At 32.4% G+C, this 19,529-nt stretch overlaps 2 protein-coding genes across 2 annotated transcripts; both read right to left on the bottom strand.

Annotated features, from left to right (window-relative positions):
- Window positions 1-11,771: 11,771 nt before the first annotated feature.
- Window positions 11,772-14,768, bottom strand: LOC113522146 (uncharacterized). The gene is made up of 3 exons (XM_031909485.2): window positions 13,859-14,768; window positions 12,661-12,891; window positions 11,772-12,043 (listed from the first exon to the last, which is right to left on the bottom strand). The coding sequence occupies exons 1-3, from the start codon at window positions 14,621-14,623 to the stop codon at window positions 11,858-11,860; spliced, it is 1,182 nt and encodes a 393-aa protein (XP_031765345.2). The 5' UTR covers window positions 14,624-14,768; the 3' UTR covers window positions 11,772-11,857.
- Window positions 14,769-15,421: 653 nt separating this feature from the next.
- On the bottom strand, window positions 15,422-19,316 carry LOC128200468 (uncharacterized). The gene is made up of 3 exons (XM_052893959.1): window positions 18,523-19,316; window positions 17,119-17,349; window positions 15,422-16,362 (listed from the first exon to the last, which is right to left on the bottom strand). Exons 1-3 carry the CDS (start codon window positions 19,285-19,287, stop codon window positions 16,177-16,179), a joined length of 1,182 nt encoding a protein of 393 aa, XP_052749919.1. The 5' UTR covers window positions 19,288-19,316; the 3' UTR covers window positions 15,422-16,176.
- Between the last annotated feature and the right edge of the window lie 213 nt (window positions 19,317-19,529).

Here is a 19,529-nt window from a genome sequence, read left to right as displayed (position 1 = left end):
TATTGGCAAAATTCCCCTTATGGTAAAAGTTTATGTCCAGCAGTGGACTGTATATTTTTATGTTTCCGGTACAATTAAGAGTTAAATAAATAAATAATTTAAACAAGACTATAAAATTTGACATTTTATAACTGACCTCGATACGACTATATGGATATACTTGCATGGAAGAATTTCCTCATACAAAGATAAATTACGATGCCATTCAACAACATTGGTGTCTTTAATTATGCAAGCCGACACTCTGGTATATCATGCAATTTAGTATGGCCATCAGCACATAGCTATGAGCGGATTGGTATGAAATTTAATGGAAGATTTTATGGTACATTTTATACTAGTCTTTCGTCTGCTATATCGTAGGTATGCGTGGATTTTAGAAATAGGAAAGTCAAAATAATTGACCTGTTTTTGATAGCGTATCAAAACACACATATGCCAGTTTTTAAATTGACTTTTACGAATACAATAATGAAAACCGCATTCAGTTTGGTCTAGTAGTTTTTGCGTTATATCGATACTAACATAGAGAGCGTTTCATTGTTTCTGACTCCACAAGGTTTTTTTGCTTGATTATGTTTTAAATAAAAAAATAAGGTAACATTTACAATCTCATACGTTTTAGTATTTATTAGAAACTTGAAAATAATGTATGTTTTATCGAAATTAGTTTTTCATTTTTAGCTTTTTTACCACGGCGTGAATAGCAATTGATTTTTTATATGTATGTTTTACGGCTCTGGAAACGAATTCTTTTGTGTCTCAGCTTTAAGGTCGAAATAGCGAATTTTGTCTATTAACGTAGCAAATGCTTGTCGAACAGCATTGCTATGCGTAGATTATTATTTCTTCCTATAGCTACACGTAGACACAGATAGAAACAAAATTTTTAAAGACCTTTGTTTTGGCTTCTATTGTTCTTAAAGCTAAGATTCGTAGTATAATTTTTTTTCTTAAGTATCTCTCACGTACGGATATCGTCAACCTATAATTTTATCATATTAATCAGATTCTTTTTACAATCGATCGAATTTATAATATTAATTGTGTAATAATTCAAACTGTAGTCTTTGTTTGTTGTGCAAAAAATTGTTTGTTGTTAATTCGATTTTTTTTTTATTTTATTAAAGTTAACAAACAGTAATACAATAATTAATAATTATAATAAGATTACATTTAAATATGATTAATAGTACTACCAACAACGTTAACTACAGATTGCTATATAAAGAAAGAAAGTATATAAACATGCAAATATTGCATGAGAAGTGGAGCTGACCATTATATCTATTAATTTAGTTAAATTATAAATAACATTGACACAACCACATCACCGGTACCAATTATGCAAAACAACCAAAAAAAAAGTTATTTAAAAGTTATTTAATTTATATGATATAATAAAACATTTTATATTATAAATTTATAATATAATATAAATTGCAATATTTTCAATAGCGTGGTGCTTGTTTATTTTAAAATAAGTAAATATTGTGTTGTATTTTTAAAACTGACTTCAGTTGTGGTAAAACAAGTATATATTGATTTTAAAACTAAACTAATGCAAACTTTTTTTTAGGAACACAATCTTTATTATTCTATGAAATATTAGTTTAATAAATATGTGTATAGTAAGAAATACATATATTAATACGTGAAGCAAAAACTTTGTACATCTTTTTGCGAAAATTGCGGGGACGGAGGAGTATGAAATTTCGCACATTTATAGTTTATATAGAGAGGGAGTGCAGAATGCTATTTTTTTTTTAATTATGCATATAAAATAAATAAAAAAAAAGCATTCCACACACTACCATGTATTTGATACACACACACACGCATATATACATTTTCTGTTTATTGTTAAAGTCTGTTATTTGTTTATACTTTTACTAAATGTCAAACATAACTATAATAAATTCATTTATTACAATATATGTATATTATGGTCATATTTCGGCCACTAGGCGACCACTAGTTTAGATAGATATCTATATTGCTAACAGAACAAGTACATTTGGAAAACAAATAAAAATAAAATGTATTCAGTACATTTAGCTGCCTCAGATTTAGCTATATAAGCACATCTATACACTCAGTAGTTTCACGGTACAATAACACAATAACTACATACAAATTACACACATCCTGTCTGTTTGACCTTCATAGTAGACATTGTAAATTATAGTTTATCATATAGTCATAGAGAGATATAATAAAACAATTTTGTGTGCAAAGACTATGGAGTCTCTAATTAGCTAACATTATAACCCGGATGTATTATATGTATAGCAAATAATTTTGGATTAATAAAAAAAAGAAACGACCATAAACTTGATCATGTTTGAATAGAGGGAGACTTTGTACAAGGATCATTGGGTAAGGAGCTTGGGTACCTCTGTCTCAATTATGTTTCAGCGTGAAGCAGTTGTGTTTGCATGGCTGTGTTTCGGTTTGAAGAGTAACGTATAGTTTTTTTTTTATACCACTGAGGTGGCAAACAAGCATACGGCCCACCTGATGGTAAGCGGTTATTGTAGCCTATGAACGCCTGGAATACCAGAGGTATTACGCGCGCGGTGCCGACCCTGAAGAAACCTCTTTACCCCCCTTTTGAAGAATCCCATTCTGTATTGGGAAAACTTCGGCAGGAAGCTCATTCCATAACCTGAGTAATGTACCATAATTACATTAATTGTAGTAATGAAATTACAGGGTACAGAGGCCTTACTTTAGTCCTCAGAAAAACCCCTACCCGTGCGTTTTTCAAGGCACTTTCTCCCACGCACAACCACTCTTTGGAATCAACTTCCAGCAGCAGTATTTCCGAACCGATACGACAACATAACCTTCAAGAAAAGAGCATATTCCTTTTTAAAAGGCCGGCAGCACACCTGCAATGCCGTAGGTGTTGTGGGTGATTATGGGCGGCGGTAGTCACTTACCATCAGGTGAGCCGCATGCTCGTTTGCCCCCTGTGTTGTAAAAAAAAAAAACACACACACACACACACACACACACTCATATGTATATATATATATACGTATATATATATATATATATATATATATATATATATATATTTCAGATAAAATTTCATAAAATTATAATCGTGCTTAGTTAAGTTCATCCAATTTTTTAATTAAGTATTCTTTTTAGATCAAAAATAGTTTAGTTTAGAAATACCGCGGTATTTCTTAGATACATACGCGTTATCTGTTTTCCTAGCTCCTCACTTAAGGTCATTCCCCTTAAGTGTAGTGCATTAATTAAGGGTCGTATTACATACAAGCATGTAGTGACGAGGGCTGACAATGACTGGCTAATCAAACCGCATTGTTGACTGGATTAATTGCCTATTAGTGGTGTCTCAGTATGACGTGCATTAGGCAAGTGGCTTTTTCATGTTAATTCCTATTTGATTAGTAATAATATTTAATGTACAAGTGCATTATGCTCAGTGACTAAGGGGTGGCGAGGGATGGGCAGCAGCGTCGTTCTTAAAACATCTCTGAAAGCCTAACTGTGGTTGCCAACCCGTACTGAGCGTACTGGCAAACTCTTTTTCGGGGGAAGGGTTATGTCCAGCAGTGGGCAGTTAACGAGCTGATATGATGATGATAGGTTACACAAATTACAATAAAAAAAAATATACAGTTGATTACTAACTTCACTATTCTTATTATTTATGATCGTGTTCCATAAACATTTTTTTTTTCAATTATTTTCAATTATATTGTTAAAAAAAAAACTTTGTACATCGATTTTCATAAACTTTCTAAAGGATTAATCTAAAAGTAATTTTTTATAGATAAAAACATAATCTTCCAAATCAATTTAAGGCTACCAGAGTTATGAGGTGGCAAACATAAAAAAGCACCATCAAATTGAGACCGTCATCTTTGTTCGACCGATTTAAAAAAGAAGGCGTTTGAATTTTTTAAGTTAATCTTATTAATATAATAAAATTAGAACTAAACGATGTCTATGCAGGGGAGATATTTGAAAAAAATTGATATAAGGCATCTTAATATGACCAATAGACACTAAGATATTTTTTTTTAGAAATTCTGTTCGTCTATCAAATTTGTCGGTATATTTGTTACAGTATTACGTAAAAACGATTGCAAATCTATACATATAATAAATCTGTAGTGAGGTCAATTCTGTACATGAAATATATTTCCAAAATAACTATCAGGCGGTGATTAGTGATCGATACTGATGCCAAAAATGCAATCAGTAAAATTTTTGTCTGTCTGTCTGTATGTTCGTTATAGAAACAAAAACTACTCGACGGATTTCAACGAAACTTGGCACAATTATTCTTCATACTCCTGGGCAGATTATAGTATACTTTTCATCACGCTACGATCAATAGGAGCAGAGCAGTGAAGGGAAATGTTAAAAATGTCCACCCGTGCGACGCCGGGACGGGCTAGTTAAAAATAAATAAAATAAATAAATTACTAAATAAGATGCGGTTTTCACAGTTGCTTTCCTGAAGGTTTAACTTAAAGTTTGGTGTATGTTTTATCTTTAAACGTCATCTAAAAGTGATCAACATATTTAATTGATTTACATAATTTTGAAATCCACGCGAACAAACAACCGGGCAAAAACCTAATCTATCTCATCATCATCACCATCATTTCAGCCATTATCCGTCCACTGCTGGACATAGGCCTCCCCCATAGACTGCCATAAAGAACGGTCCTGAGCCACCCGCATACACTGACTCCCTGCAACGCACTTCAGGTCGTCACTCCATCTAGTGGGAGGTCGTCCTATACTGCGTTTATCCGTACGTGGTCGCCATTCAAGAACCTTTCTTCCCGATCGGTTGTCGGTTCTTCGAGCTGTATGACTAGCCCATTGCCACTTCAGCATGCTTATCTTTCGGGTTATGTCGGTTATATTGGTTTTTAATCTATCTTAAATTCGAAATAGTCTTGTTTAAACTAATTCACCACAAAATATTAAAATAAATTCAAACAGTTCGATGGATTTTTTTTTTAATTCTAAAGGTGTAGTTTAATTTTAGGATGTTAATATTAATTTATTTTATTTATTTATTTATTTATTTATACAGGATTACACAGGTGTAAATAATAACAGTCTAAGATTACCAACTAAGCTACTAATAAGTTCTCATAAATAGTAACGCATAAAGCAACCGAAGCAGGATATTGCAAATAAAAAAAAAATCATTAGAAATTATGTACAGGCACAAGTACATAAATGTTTGTGTATTTTTTATACCTATCTATAGTGAAAATAAAAAAAAATTGGCCTCAATAATATTTTATCGCGATCGGCACGTTCAAATTACCAACATAAGAAATTCCCAAACGCAAAAGGAGAAATCAGAGTAAAATTTGTACAAGCCGCCGGGAATCATTTCCGATTGCTCACGTAAAATTATATTTAATATCCTGGCGCGTAAGGGCGAAGGTCGCGTGACAATTTCGAAAGCTGAACCGACAAGATTTTTAGATGCGGAAGTCCTCATACCCATGAGTTTCTGTCTTCATTACGCCTTCGCGAGAATATAAAGCAATTTTACACATCGTCGAAGAAATCTCGTCTAATATTGGCAATACATTTTCGGAATTTCGAGGAGGTACAGTAAACAATTGAGTGGAACATGAGTAATAGAGGTTATATGTTCCATTTTATATTTTTTTTATGCATGTGCACTAAATATTTTTTTTAAATAAAGTCGTATTAAAAATAAATAAATAAACTCTCTGTCAATTGTGGACCGATTCCACAATTTTTTTTTATTTTTTTTTTATTTTATTTTATACAAAAATCCACAGCTCTTAAAAAATAACTTACATGCTAAGTCTCTTATGAATACAGCCAATAACGGATTTTACTTATACAAACAAAAATTTTGATTCCATAGCGAGGTAGACAAGTTAGAGTGGGTGTATGCAAGTAATATAAGCACATGTATGTAAGGAACCCATATATAATAGTGAGTGTCCAATTTTTTTATATAAAATAATTAAATTCATGTTGTTAAAGTTCAGATATTGACAGCAATGATTAAATAATACAAATTCATGGTCACCAATTGTAATGAGGGTTAAATGTATGCTCATGTACATATATGTAGGTAATTCCATGTCCATTGTTAACATGTCAGGATCTGATGATGGGATCCCAAGGAGGCCTTCGAATTTTTTAGACGCATATATGGTGTTTGATTTTTTGTCAATAGTACTCCATCAGTTACAGGACCATCCGAGAACTTTAATCATGTGCTGTTTTTTACAATTAAAACGATAATGGGTTTTAGAACTTTTAATTTTAGACGTTTCTAATGTGATGTCGTAAATTAACACATTTTTTGCGCTTAGCATTGATATGATTACATAGATATGACTACATAGATATGACTCCATAGATATGACTACATAGATATGATTTCATAATATCAAATATCAAATATACTTGTATTTATATTGAGTTAAATAGAATAGGATTTAGCAACAGTTACAATTTATATACAACGAGGAAATATCTGCATTACCATCAGTCCCCAAACTAGGCCAGACCTGTATCTTGGGGACTATGAGTGCGATTACTTATTTATTAGTACACTTTATTTACCAAAAACTAAAATAAATAAATAAATAAGGAAAACTATGTAAAATGGTGAGTACGTGTGTGCGTGCGTGCGTGTGCGTGTGCATGTGCGTGTGTGTGTGCGCGCGCGCGTTTGTGTGTGTGTGTGTGTGTGTGTATGTGTACGCGCGCGTGTGTAGGTATATGTTGTGTATGAGTGAGTGAGTGCGTGCGTGCATGCTTGTGCATTCGTGCATAATTAGGTACGTGCGTATATATATGTACACAGTCAGGATCAGGGTTTCATGAAATTCTCAGTTTCCTCATAATTTAATGAAAGTAAATAATTTTTACAAGTCTATTAGCCTGTGATGAAGTATTATTCTTTATTTGGCAACATTTAAGTATTTTATTGTATATGTAAGGATGAAGAAAACGTGGTAAGCGACTTGCAAATGTAATCATATTTCTTTTTGTTAATAGTTTTGGGTGGTCAAGATGACAAAGTGAATTTTTATGACACGATTTAAAAACTTGTAGAATGTATATGACGAACAGTATATCTATATAAGTCTGTTGTAGGAAATCGAACATTTTTTAAGCATTACTTTGAGTACAGATCTTGCTCTTTCCAGCAGAATCATGCGTTTTTGCCGCTCCACCCCACACTCAATACAGTATTGCTAATAGACTGACACATTGCAAAATATATTAATCTGAGAACCTCCTTGTTGGCACTGTGACGTATGAGTTTAAACACATAAATTAATTTCCTGACTGAGATGCTAAATTTACAATATGTGACCTGAATGATAGGTTTTCATCAATTTGAACAATCAATCATCTTATGATTGCAGTCATAACATCTTTGACGCTGTACATATATATGTGTGTCTAATTTCATCTAAGCCCTGGTTTTGTGAAGTCATGTATTTAGACTTACTCGTATTCAAGGAAAGCAAATTAGAGTCCAACCACTGTGACACTTGCGCGAGACCGTACTCGGCCAACTTCATCGCTTCTTCCCAGGTTGTATCATGAAATAAAATAGCCGTATCATCAGCATAACAAACTATTTCGGCCTTCAATAACTGTAGTTTAAAGATGTCATTCATATAGATAATGAATAAAATCGGACCGAGGATGCTGCCTTGTGGAACTCCATATGTGAGGTAACTTTTTAAATGGCCTACTTGAACATACTGTTTTCTATTTAGTAGATAGCTATTAAACCAATATCTTATCCCAAAACCCTCATTTTTCATTAAAATTGGTAAAGACTATCAAAGGCTTTGACAAGGTCATAACACATCTCTTACCTTGTCATACAGCTAAGTCTCTCTATTTAGGTAAAATAATAACTAAATCTAAAGATAAAATAAAAGCCACTTGGAAAGTAATAAATAGCGAAACTGGAAAAGTTAATTTTCAAAATAGCAAAATAGCTTTAAATATTAATAACAAATTGGTAAATTCCGACACAGAGGTCGCGCATACATTCGAATCATATAATATTCCATTAATTACGACACAGGCTCTAAAATCTTCCCCCTCTGCTGCTGAAACTTTACTAACAGACAATGTTAGCAAGTCATCAGCTGTATTTAACTTTAGACATACATCATCAGTAGAAATAATGAAAATATATTAATAATAAAAAAACAGAGGATCTATGGATATCTGTTAAAATACTAGTATAATGGAAATTAGTCTCTATTTTCAATAAATGTATAGATGAAGTAATATCATAATGAAAATTAGTCATATATATAAATCTGGAGTCACATCTAAATTATAGTCATATCCATATGGAGTCATAAAATTTTTGAAAAAATAATCCTTATGGAACTTGTCATTATTTCTTTAAATAATTTAATCCACAATAGTCAATTCGGTTTTTCCAAAGGTCGTTCATGGAGTCATATCTATGAAACTAAAATGGATGTGATAGGTGTTTTTTGAGTTTTGATTGCGTTGATCATAATACATTGCTAAAAAAACTGGCGTCAAAGACAATGCAAATTTAATAAAATCTTATCTATCTGATAGAATACAGAAAGTGAAGATTAACAACGCTACGTCTGACGGGTCAGTCATATCTATGGAGTCATATCTATGGAGTCATATCTATGAACGATCATTGATTTTTATTAATAGAATGACATAATCTATGACGATGTAAATATCTATGTCTCCTGCAGTCATATCTTATGTTAAACGTAAAAAAACAAAATGTGTTATCTCTCTATCTAAAAGTTTTAATCAATTGCAATATTAAATTAAATGACGAATCTCTCGATATAGAATCTACTGTCTTTCTAGGAATCACACTAGATAATAAAACACAATGGGTCACAAATTCAAAGCCTTGCAGCGAAACTAAGTTCAGCAGCTTTTGCCGTGCGTAAAGTTAGACAGTACACTGATACTGATACTGCTAGATTAGTCTATTTTAGTTATTTTCATAGTTTACTCTCTTATGGAATATTACTATGGGGAAAAGCGGCAGATATTAAGAATATATTCATATTACAAAAACGTGCCGTTCGATATCTACTGTATGAAGAGTCGTGACTCATTAAGAGAGAAATTCAAAGAGGCAAATATCTCACCGTTGCTTCTCAATCATATATTCAAATATTCTATATGTTCATAAAAATCTTGACTGATTTCCAGTATTCATATATTAATACTAGATTTAAAGACAAACTTGTGTCACATATCGTTTGAAAAAGTTAATAGGTCTTTTATGGAATAGGTCAATAAGATACCAAAGGATATGTTGAGTCATAAATTCAAAACATCTGTTAAATCATATTTATGAGAGTCATTACTCACTAAACGATTACTTGAATGACATGTGCTAATAGGTTCATGCATAATTTTCATTTAATGTTAGACATGTCTATATAAATATACATTGTAAATAAACTAAAAAAAAAAAAGTGTAGTCATATACCGAACTGGACGGTATAAATATAAAATTATAATGTAAAAATTTGACGTTCATAAGCGGCTAAAATGTCCTACATGAATAAATGATTTTTGAATTTTGAATTTTTTGAATTTTTACCACTATCCAAATAGTCATAGATATGACTCAATAGATATGACTTCATAGATATGACTCAAATATGACTCCTTATGACTTCAGATATGACTCAATATTTATTATGTCATACCATATATGGAGTCATATATGACTATATAATCATATATGACTTCATAGATATGAGATATAACTACATCTCCATAGATATGACTCCAAAGATATGACTCAATAGATATGACTTCATAGATATGACTCATAGATATGACTCTATATGATATGACTTCATAGATATGACTCCATAGATATGACTCCATGGATATGACTTTATAGATATGACTCCATAGATATGACTTCATAGATATGACTCAATAGATATGACCTCATAGATAGGACCTCATAGATATGACTACATAGATATGACTCAATAGATATGACTCCATAGATATGACTTCATAGATATGACTCATAGATATGACTAGATATGACTACATAGATATGACTCCATAGATATGACTCCAAAGATATGACTCAATAGATATGACTCCAGAAATATGATTACCTATGAAGTCATATCTATGGAGTCATATCTATATAGTCATATCTATGGAGTCATATCTATGTAGGCAGATCCATGTAGTCATATCTATGTAGTCATATCTATGGAGTCATATCTATGTAGTCATATCTATGGAGTCATATCTATGAAGTCATATCTTTGGAGTCATATCTATGAGGTCATATCTATTGAGTCATATCTATGTAATCATATCAATGCTAAGCGCAAAAAATGTGTTAATTTACGACATTACATTAGAAACGTCTAAAATTATCAGTGTTTCTCTGCTATATTATGGATATGGCTACATCGCTTCGCTTCCAAACCATTTTTTCATAGGAGTATATTTTTCAAAACACCTATGTCCTAAAAGTTAAAACTTACCTACCTATACCATACTGGTGCGGTGATAATTTTAAAGTTTTATTTAATACGCCTCGCGCACTAGACCTCTAACATTATTAGTGTTTCTCTATAATATTATGCATGTATTATATACATAAACCTTCCTATTGAATTACTCTATCTGATGAAAAAAAACGCATGAAAATCGGTTTCGTTATTTTAAAGATTTAAGCATCTGAGGCGCGCGGGTACCTTACTCATAGATCTAATCTCCCCTCCGCACGTGCACTCCACCTTGGTGACGCTCACTTCGCAACGGGCCGTGGCTTGGGTACCTCTTTCCCATTCGTGTTTCTACCGTGAAGCAGTTGTATTTGCATGGCTGTGTTTCGGTTTGAAAGGTGGGATATGGCGTGAATTTACTGGGTACAGAGGAATAACGCCTGAGTCCTCAGGAATAGCAACGCATGGGGGGTATCATGGGCGAAACAGTATAGTCTGTTATGTCGTGTATCGACTCGTATTTGTTTTTTTTTTTTTTAAATTCTCCATATATTTTTTTAATTATATGAATGTAACTTTCTAAAAAATATGATTTTTTTTTTTATTAAATTATATAAATATAATAAAATTATATGATTTTTAGAAAATTTACGAGTATGTCTTTAATATCATTAATACATTACGTTTCTACATCTGAAGTGTTACAAATCTTTATAAATAACTGCACAAGAAAATTTTCTTCAATTTATTGCATTAGTTGAAACGTTAATTCGAAATGGGATTTCAAAGTTGTCTGGTTCAATTATATACTAGATGGAGACTTTGTACAAAATTCGTTTGCTTGGGTACCTCTGTCCCATTCGTATTTCAACCGTAAAGCAGTTGTGTTTGCATTGCTGTGTTTCGGTTTGAAGGGTGCGATATGGCGTGAATTTACAGGGTACAGAGGAATAACACCTGACTTCTCAGGAATGGTAACGCATGGGGGGTGTCATTGGCGAAACAGTATACTCTGTTATGTCGATGGTACTGTTTATGTTTATAGGCGATGGTCACCACTTTCCATCAGCGCTGTCAGCTTGTTTGCCATTCTAATTTGTATAAAAAAAAATTAGCTATTATTAAGAATTCAACTCTTTTAAATTGGTCTTCCTAATATTTCTTTTTGTTTAGATTTATATAAAGTTTACAAATTTCTGTCTAGTCCGGGAATTGTGTTAAAAATTAAAAATAAATATATAAATTTATAAAATATATTAAGATTTAACAAAGCAACAATAACTTTTTTATTCATAAATATAAACATTTAACTTATGTACCAATATTCAAAGTATTCCCCATCGAATATAGTCATTAACAATTCCATTCAATCTTTCAGGGTACAAATTACTGGTTTTCGATACCACCATGCTGTTGATACCGTCGTCACCCTGAAGGGATGGCGCATTCTCAGCCTCAACGGTGATTATAGGTAACGTAAATAAACCAAGAACCAAACCGAAGGGTAGAAACTGTAAGAGAAAATTACAAATTACTATTTTGCTTAAGGTCACTACACGAAATTGGAACACGAAATCTTAGATGCCCTTAGAATCGAGACTTGTGGTTTTTGTTGATTTTTTTGTAATTAAAGATAATATATAACATAAAATAGATATACAATATAACTGGTGGAGTGCCTATTTAAAATAAATAAAAAAAAAAAGATTTAGATCTCTCTCTTATTGGATTGGAGAATTTTTAGAGATTAAAAGTAGCCTATGCTCTTCTTCATCCTATACAGTATCTATATACCAAATTTCATAGCAAATGGTTAAGTTCTAAGGCGCCAAGAGGTAACAGACAAACAACTTTCACTTTCACATTTATAATAATTATTATCCGTCCATATAAAAGTCAGCTGATGTCAAATAGTAGTACAATAATTTAATTTTGAAAATGTTTCTGTGATAATTTTAACAAAATTTGGTTACATTGTCATTAATTCCTATTAAAAATACAGTGTATTGTGTTCATACGTACTCTAATGCATTGCTTTTAATTTCATAATCATCGTTTCAATTTGTCAAAGAGTTTTGAAAATTTTCGACCTTGAAACGAAAGTAGCAAAGTTCAGAACTATATTTACCTCTTTTAAATCTTTATTGTAGTCCTCCTTTGGATAAATCTTCTCAGGATTGACGTTCAGATTGCGTAATGCTCGACTTAATTCTTGATAGTAATGGCCGGTTAGTTGCTCATAATGCTGACGTCTAAAATCTTCATCCGAACCCGTGAAAATGAAGTACAGTAAGTCTATGATGGGACTACCAGCTGATATTGTTTGGAAATCTACAGGGATCACATGAAGGGTGCCATCCTGAAAATAAACGTAATGTACTGAATATACTATAACATACATGCATTGGTAAATATTTGTATTTGAGTATCTTGTGATTGAATGTCTGCATTGTATTTTTCCTTTTTTGCGCAAACCAATTTTGTACTTTTATAATAATAAGAAACCTGTTATTAGCCTTAATATTTTAAATACTAGCATGTTAATCTTAACTGTAACGCCGTTGGTTTCTAATAAATAAATAAATAAATGTTGAGTGGTGAGTCCTGATTAATTTTGGATTTTGGTTACAATGACCACTTCGACTCCGTTAGTACGATCAATTACATAGGATACTAGTCGTATTAGAAATTATTAAAATAAATATGTAAATACTTAAAGATTCTTTAACTAATGCGTGTTATTAATGCTTACTTATAAAATTGAAAAATGTTTTACTATTTGTTTTTTAAGGAAGCTATAAAGATATGGACTTTGTTATAAGACTCATTACACGTTGAAATGCAGTTTGCAGATATTTATATACGAACCAGGAAACATTTATGTCAATATAATTACTGCAATATAAAATGATTAAAACATAGCAATAATCTAGTTTTACAACTATGCGTTTGTTAATAAAGAACTGACTATCAATAAGGTAAAAGAATTATCTACATGCTATTATGATCACGTATAATAAGTTATTGTATTTTTTAAATCAGTCTAGTTATATTGCCAAGAAACTTTATTAAGTTTAATAAAGTGATATGTAATATTAATATATTAGTAATTATATTTTAGCATTTTTTTTATCTCGGATTTAGAAATTTCTGATGAAACTAAGATAAGTAGCAGAAAATTATTACTAGAAGTAAAGAAAAACATTGCAATAATGAATAAAATTTTCAGATTTTTGCTTGTTTAAACAATTTCCGCTATTATTATCGAATACTATCCAATAAATGCTAAAAGAGTAATAGAACAGTTTTGAAATTAATTTACTTACTTCTTTAGTTTTATGCATCAAGTTACTTGGTCTGTAGTCCCCATGTTTTAGCAGTGTCAAGCCCTTTGGCTGATAAAATTTTGCCATTTTCATCAAGTCTCCTTCTTTTTCTATGTATTTTTTTAATTTTTCCTTATTTTCCTCTCTTGTGGCAGCCAAAGCCATATTTGCTAATTTTACGTATGCATCATTCATGTGTTCTACTCGATTTGGGTTAAACTTCATTTTCTCCAGAAGTTTTGCATATTCTGTTGGATTTTCTTCGCCATAAGCTATAGACAGGGCATGAAATTTAGCGAGCGACTCAACAGCTTTAGAAGCGTAAGCCCAGTCAATTGATTTCAGTCTGTCGTAAGTAACGTACCCTTTTGTTGCTAGATTTTCAAGGACTATAGTTTCTTCGTATGGGTTTGGATTGCAACCATAAAATTTTGGCCAAACTAGTCGATTTTCATCAGACAATTGGTTTTTGTCTTGTATTTTTGCATAGCTTTGTAATAATTCATTATACGCAAAGCGTTCTATATCAAACAGAGGCAGATGAAATTGGGACCGAGCTACTTCACCCACTATTGCGACTTTAGCAAAAAGATCTCGTTCTTCCTTGTTAGGTTCAGAAATCTTCACTTCATATAACGCGGAACTATAGTTTGCGCCACCGGTAGTTATAGCTTTCACACTGACGTTAGCTTCTTCGTAATTTAGTTCTTTAGCAATTTTGTCAAGCAACTGTCTTAGAATCTGCTCAGTATCGACACTTGTCATCTTTAATGATCACTATAATACTATTAATAATATATAAAATTGTGACTGTATGTGAATTTGTTCGTAACAGGTTTAAAACACGTACGTATAATACTTCTTTATAACGACTACTACATTGTGAACCAAAGCTGAAGTGTTTTATTGGCCTGACCTTCTATTCGTATTATTAGCGTGTGTATGTGAGGTCGTCGCATAGACATAAATACTGTCATCATCCGATGGCATTTGTCAAGGTTTAAGAGTTTTCCTGGAACATCATAGTTTAACTATTGTTTATTATATTTTTAAATTATGTAAATTTAAAAAAAAAATAGTGTGGTTTTTTAAATAAGTTTGTTGTTGAATTTTTACAACAACAACAATAATAATAAATACTTAATTGAATTACGTGTTATTTTGCGGAAGTCCATATCATCGATTGGTTGATTAAAATTACCTAAAAAAGACGCCTTAGTCGTCAAGAATGGCAACGAATGAGAGGTATCATGGGTGACACAGTAAACTCTATTATGTCTATAGTTCATGTCTACAGGCGACGATTACCACTTTTCATCTGGTGGGCCGTCAGTTTCTTTGCAAATATAAGTTGTATAAAAACATTTTGTTTAATTCCAACTACAGCAATGATAAATTTTATATTTGTGATAAAAATTGTTGAAACTGGAAAATTTACAGCCACGGATGGTGAAAAGGATTTATAATTTTTAAATATATTGTTTATTTTATTAAAAATATGTAGATTACGATTTAACTCGTTTTTTTTGTGGACCACAATCTTTAATTATTAAAAATACACAACACCATATAACAAAATGTATTCTTGATTCTTAAGAACAATGATTTTATGCTTTTCACAAATTATAAAGAGTTACACTTGTCAGTTAAATATGTTATAACCATAATTATGTGCTATTCAAAACATAGTTCGTTATTACAATTTTTATGTTTTAAATTAACATAATAATACGAAGAATATCATATTTTTTTGTAATTTGCCAGAACTAATAAAGTTACAGTGAAATTCTTTTTAAAGTATAAAATAAACACTCATAATATTGTAATATTTTATTATTTCTTGTTTTACCTACCACCTAGTTCATAGAAATGACTAGTAACTAGGATACAGATATATACTCGGCATAGTTCAGATACTAGTATTCTTTTAATCTTAATATTAACCTACATATGTAAAATAGATTAACGTAACACTTGAATTTTATTATTAATTAAAAATATTATTACATTTATGTCATAAAATGTATTGCATTTATTAAATGTAGTAAGTGGTAATGAACTGGTTACATAGCTGGAAGAAAAGACAACTGAAAGGGAAGAAAGGTCTTGTGTGGCGACTCCGTGCAGGAAAACGCAGTGTAGAACAACTCCCCTACTAGATACAGTGATGACTTCTAACGCACTGCAGGGAGTCGGTACTGTTGCAGTTGGCTCAGGACCGTTCCTTATAGCAGTCTGTGGGAGAGGTCTATGTCCAGCAGTGGACAGATAACGGCTGATATGATAATGATGATGTTGATTCATTAAATACAGTACGCTTAAAGTATCCCCCATCGGACATAGTCATTTACAATTCCATTCAACCTTTCTGGGTACAGATTGCTAGTTTTCGTGGTCAGTATGCTGTTAAGGCCATTTTCATCTTGAAGAGACGGTGCATTCTCAGCTTCAACAGTGATAACTGGTAGTGCAAGTACACCGAGAACTAGGCCAAACGGCATAAACTGAAATAAATACCGATTCTATTAGTTACATATCGTCATAGTCGTAGAATACCGACGGATCTTTATACGTAATCTTTGTCAGATCTGTCAGTATTCTACGACTATGACGATATATCCTATATATTTGATTCTCAGTAAGTACACTTGATACATAATAAAATTAATAATTTGAAGAGCAAACATAGCTCGATTTGGATGCGAACGTAAAGTTCTTTTAGGTTAGACCACTAGTAATTATTTTTTATAACTCCGTCAATGGTTTTTTCTTTAATGCATAAAAATGACATGGTAACCCCGCCCGCGCTATCGGTATACACCGGCTGGGTACAATTGAGAGGGTGAAGATGAAAAGGCAGGTCAGTTAGCCTATTATGACGAATTCAACGATAAATTGGTCACGATAGTTTCCAGGGGTTACTTCATAGATCTACCGGTTCTTAATCGTTTTGAAAAATTAGTCTGTTATCTGAAAGGATGTACTAACAGTTTGCTCTTAACAGTTTCTCTTAGAAATTTTATTAACATCGGTTCAATAGTTTCGTTTTAAATCAAAAGGTTTTGTCACAATTGGAGTCAGTTTTGTTTCTGGAACACAATCTTTAATTATTTGGTACTCAATAAGAATACCAAAACAAAAATACTGTCTCATTGCCAATTCTACCAATGTTGAAGTAATTAGGAATTAGTTCCAGTTTCCATTTGTTCCAGTAAATATACAAGAACCTAAAAATGGAATACGTGATATTATTTACATACATCCTTTAAATCCTTTTCGTAATTCTTCTTAGGGTAGTGCTTCTCAGGATCTAGGTTCAGATTGCGTAATGCTCGACACAGTTGTTGGTAGTAATGGTCGATCAGCTGCTCATAGTGATGACGCCTGAACTCTTCATCTGAACCCGTGAAGATGAGATAGTACAAGTCTTTAATTGGACTGTTAGCTGAAATAGTTTGATAGTCTACAGGAATCACATCTATACTGCCATCCTGAAAGAATATAAAAAAAGTTGAATTACTTTCTTTCCTAAAACATCATTAAAACCTAACTGCGGTTACCAATCCGCTTGCCAAGCGTGGCAACTACTGACAATATGCTCCGATAGCAAAGGCAGTTTATGGGGAAGGATTTTCTTTTATTTAAACTTTAATACACAGTGTAATTATGTACGTAATGCGGACTTAACACTGGACGGTGTTCTCTACCAGTTAACCTTACGTTCAGGAGTAGACAGTTAACAGTTGACTTGATTATAATGAAGGGCCTGTTAAGTTTCTAAGAAATAGCGAACTGTAGTGATAGGTAATTAATTAATCGATCTCTGTCTCTTCGTCCTCTTCATTATTGTAGGTCGTATCCTTGAAAGGTGTCCGTTGCCTCTCTTATGATGTTATTCCATTGTGCACGGTCTCCAGTTTCACGCAGGGCAGCTGCAATTGACAGTCCCGTAACGGCGGTTATTTGGTCCGACCATTGATTAGGCGATCGTCCGCGTGGTCTTTTTCCCTCTATCTTGTCTACAAACATTAGTTTGTCCAGATTGTCGGACTGTCGTCGAGCAACATGGCCGAAGTATCCAAGAATCCTCGATCGAATCGATCAATCAACTTTATTTATTTAATATATGTACAATATGATCATGTGATAACAGTTCCAGATAAAAGCTGGAATAAAATCAAAATTTCATAGCTTCCTAGTGGCAATTTCTAGAAATAGTGGAAATTTCTTAATTCAGGACTTTCTTAAATAGAACCTATTATTCAATGTTATAAGTTTTGAACTCTGATGAAAGATCAGTTAAAAGGCTAAAGATTTATGTGTTTTGAATGGAAACCAGAATATCCGTTACGCCGTGTGGTCCCGGAATAGAAAGGTTCATCCTTTCCTCTACCATGGGTTTCGCAAAAGGCGACTAAGGGAATTTAATGGTTGAGAAATGTTCAGCAGTGTCCCTGTTTAAATATCACCAAAACCTAACAGCGATTACCAACTAGCCTATCAAGCGTGGCAATTACTGGCAAAACTCCCGTTTTAGGGGAGGCCTATGTTCAGCAGTGGACAGATAATGGCTGATATGGTATTGTTTGGTTCATTAGTTACTTAAGTTTTTTTATACACATTTTTATCATAGTCATATAGAAATTAATGTTTTATATACTTACTTTATTTGTTTTGTGCATTAAATTGCTTGGCTTGTAGTCACCATGACTTAAAATGATTAAACCAGTTGACTGATAAAATTTATCTATGTTTTTGAAGCCACTTTCTTTTAAAATATATTGTCTTAATCTTTCTTTATTATCTTCTTTTGTCACAGCTACAGCCATATCTACCAATTTGTCGAAAGTACCAGCCATTTTGTTCAAAGAGTCTGGATTAAATTTCATTTTAGCTAGAAGTTCAGCATATTGTGTCGGATTTTCTTCGCCGTAAGCTATGGACAGGGCGTGGAATTTAGCGAGCGACTCAACAGCCTTGGAAGCGTAAGCCCAGTCAATCGACTTGAGTCTATCATATGCTACGTATCCTTTCGTTTTCAAATTTTCAAGAACTACTGTTTCTTCGTACAAATTTGGATTACATCCATAAAATTTGGGCCAAACCAGTCTGTCTTTATTGGATAATTTGTTCCTATCTTGTATTTTTTCATAAGCTGGCAATAACTCTTTATATGCGAAGCGTTCTATGTCGAATAAAGGTAAAAGTAATTGAGAACGGGCGATCTCACCTACATTGGCGACTTTGGCAAAAAGTTGAAGTTCTTCCTTATTTGGTGTAGAAATTGTTGCTGCATACAGCATGGAGCTATAGCTAGCACCGTCCGTAGTTATAGCTCGCACGCTCACATTGGGGTCATTATAGTTATGTTCTTTAGCTATATTGTCGAGTAATTTACGCAGAACCACTTCAGTGTTGATGTTAGTCATTGTGTAAAACTGCACTGCGACTAGTGAGTATGGTATTCAACAAAATATTTAATCTCTATCATCGTTATCATTGTTAACTGTCGTATCTGTTCATGTATAAATTTTGATAAATTTCTAAATAGAACAAAACAAAGTCATCGTTCTCGTCTGTCTATTTATGTAATTAATATCTCTGTTACTTATCCAGTTACTTCTTTTAAATTACCCATTAAACTATAATACAGCTTTTATTTATAATTTTG

The sequence above is a fragment of the Galleria mellonella genome, unplaced genomic scaffold (genome assembly GCF_026898425.1).
Source record: "Galleria mellonella isolate WM207_F2 unplaced genomic scaffold, CSIRO_AGI_GalMel_v1 utg116, whole genome shotgun sequence".
Classification (NCBI taxonomy): domain Eukaryota; kingdom Metazoa; phylum Arthropoda; class Insecta; order Lepidoptera; family Pyralidae; genus Galleria; species Galleria mellonella.
This window is presented reverse-complemented; position numbering and strand designations above follow the sequence as displayed.

Excerpts from the sequence above, each read along its gene's own strand:
- LOC113522146 (XM_031909485.2), bottom strand. The coding sequence starts at position 14,623 with ATGACAAGTGTCGATACTGAGCAGATTCTAAGACAGTTGCTTGACAAA. Across the intron at positions 12,892-13,858 it reads TGATGCATAAAACTAAAGAA|GATGGCACCCTTCATGTGAT; the intron begins GTAAGTAAATTA and ends GTTTATTTTCAG. Across the intron at positions 12,044-12,660 it reads ACAATAAAGATTTAAAAGAG|TTTCTACCCTTCGGTTTGGT; the intron begins GTAAATATAGTT and ends TTTCTCTTACAG.
- LOC128200468 (XM_052893959.1), bottom strand. The coding sequence starts at position 19,287 with ATGACTAACATCAACACTGAAGTGGTTCTGCGTAAATTACTCGACAAT. Across the intron at positions 17,350-18,522 it reads TAATGCACAAAACAAATAAA|GATGGCAGTATAGATGTGAT; the intron begins GTAAGTATATAA and ends ATATTCTTTCAG. Across the intron at positions 16,363-17,118 it reads ACGAAAAGGATTTAAAGGAT|TTTATGCCGTTTGGCCTAGT; the intron begins GTATGTAAATAA and ends TATTTATTTCAG.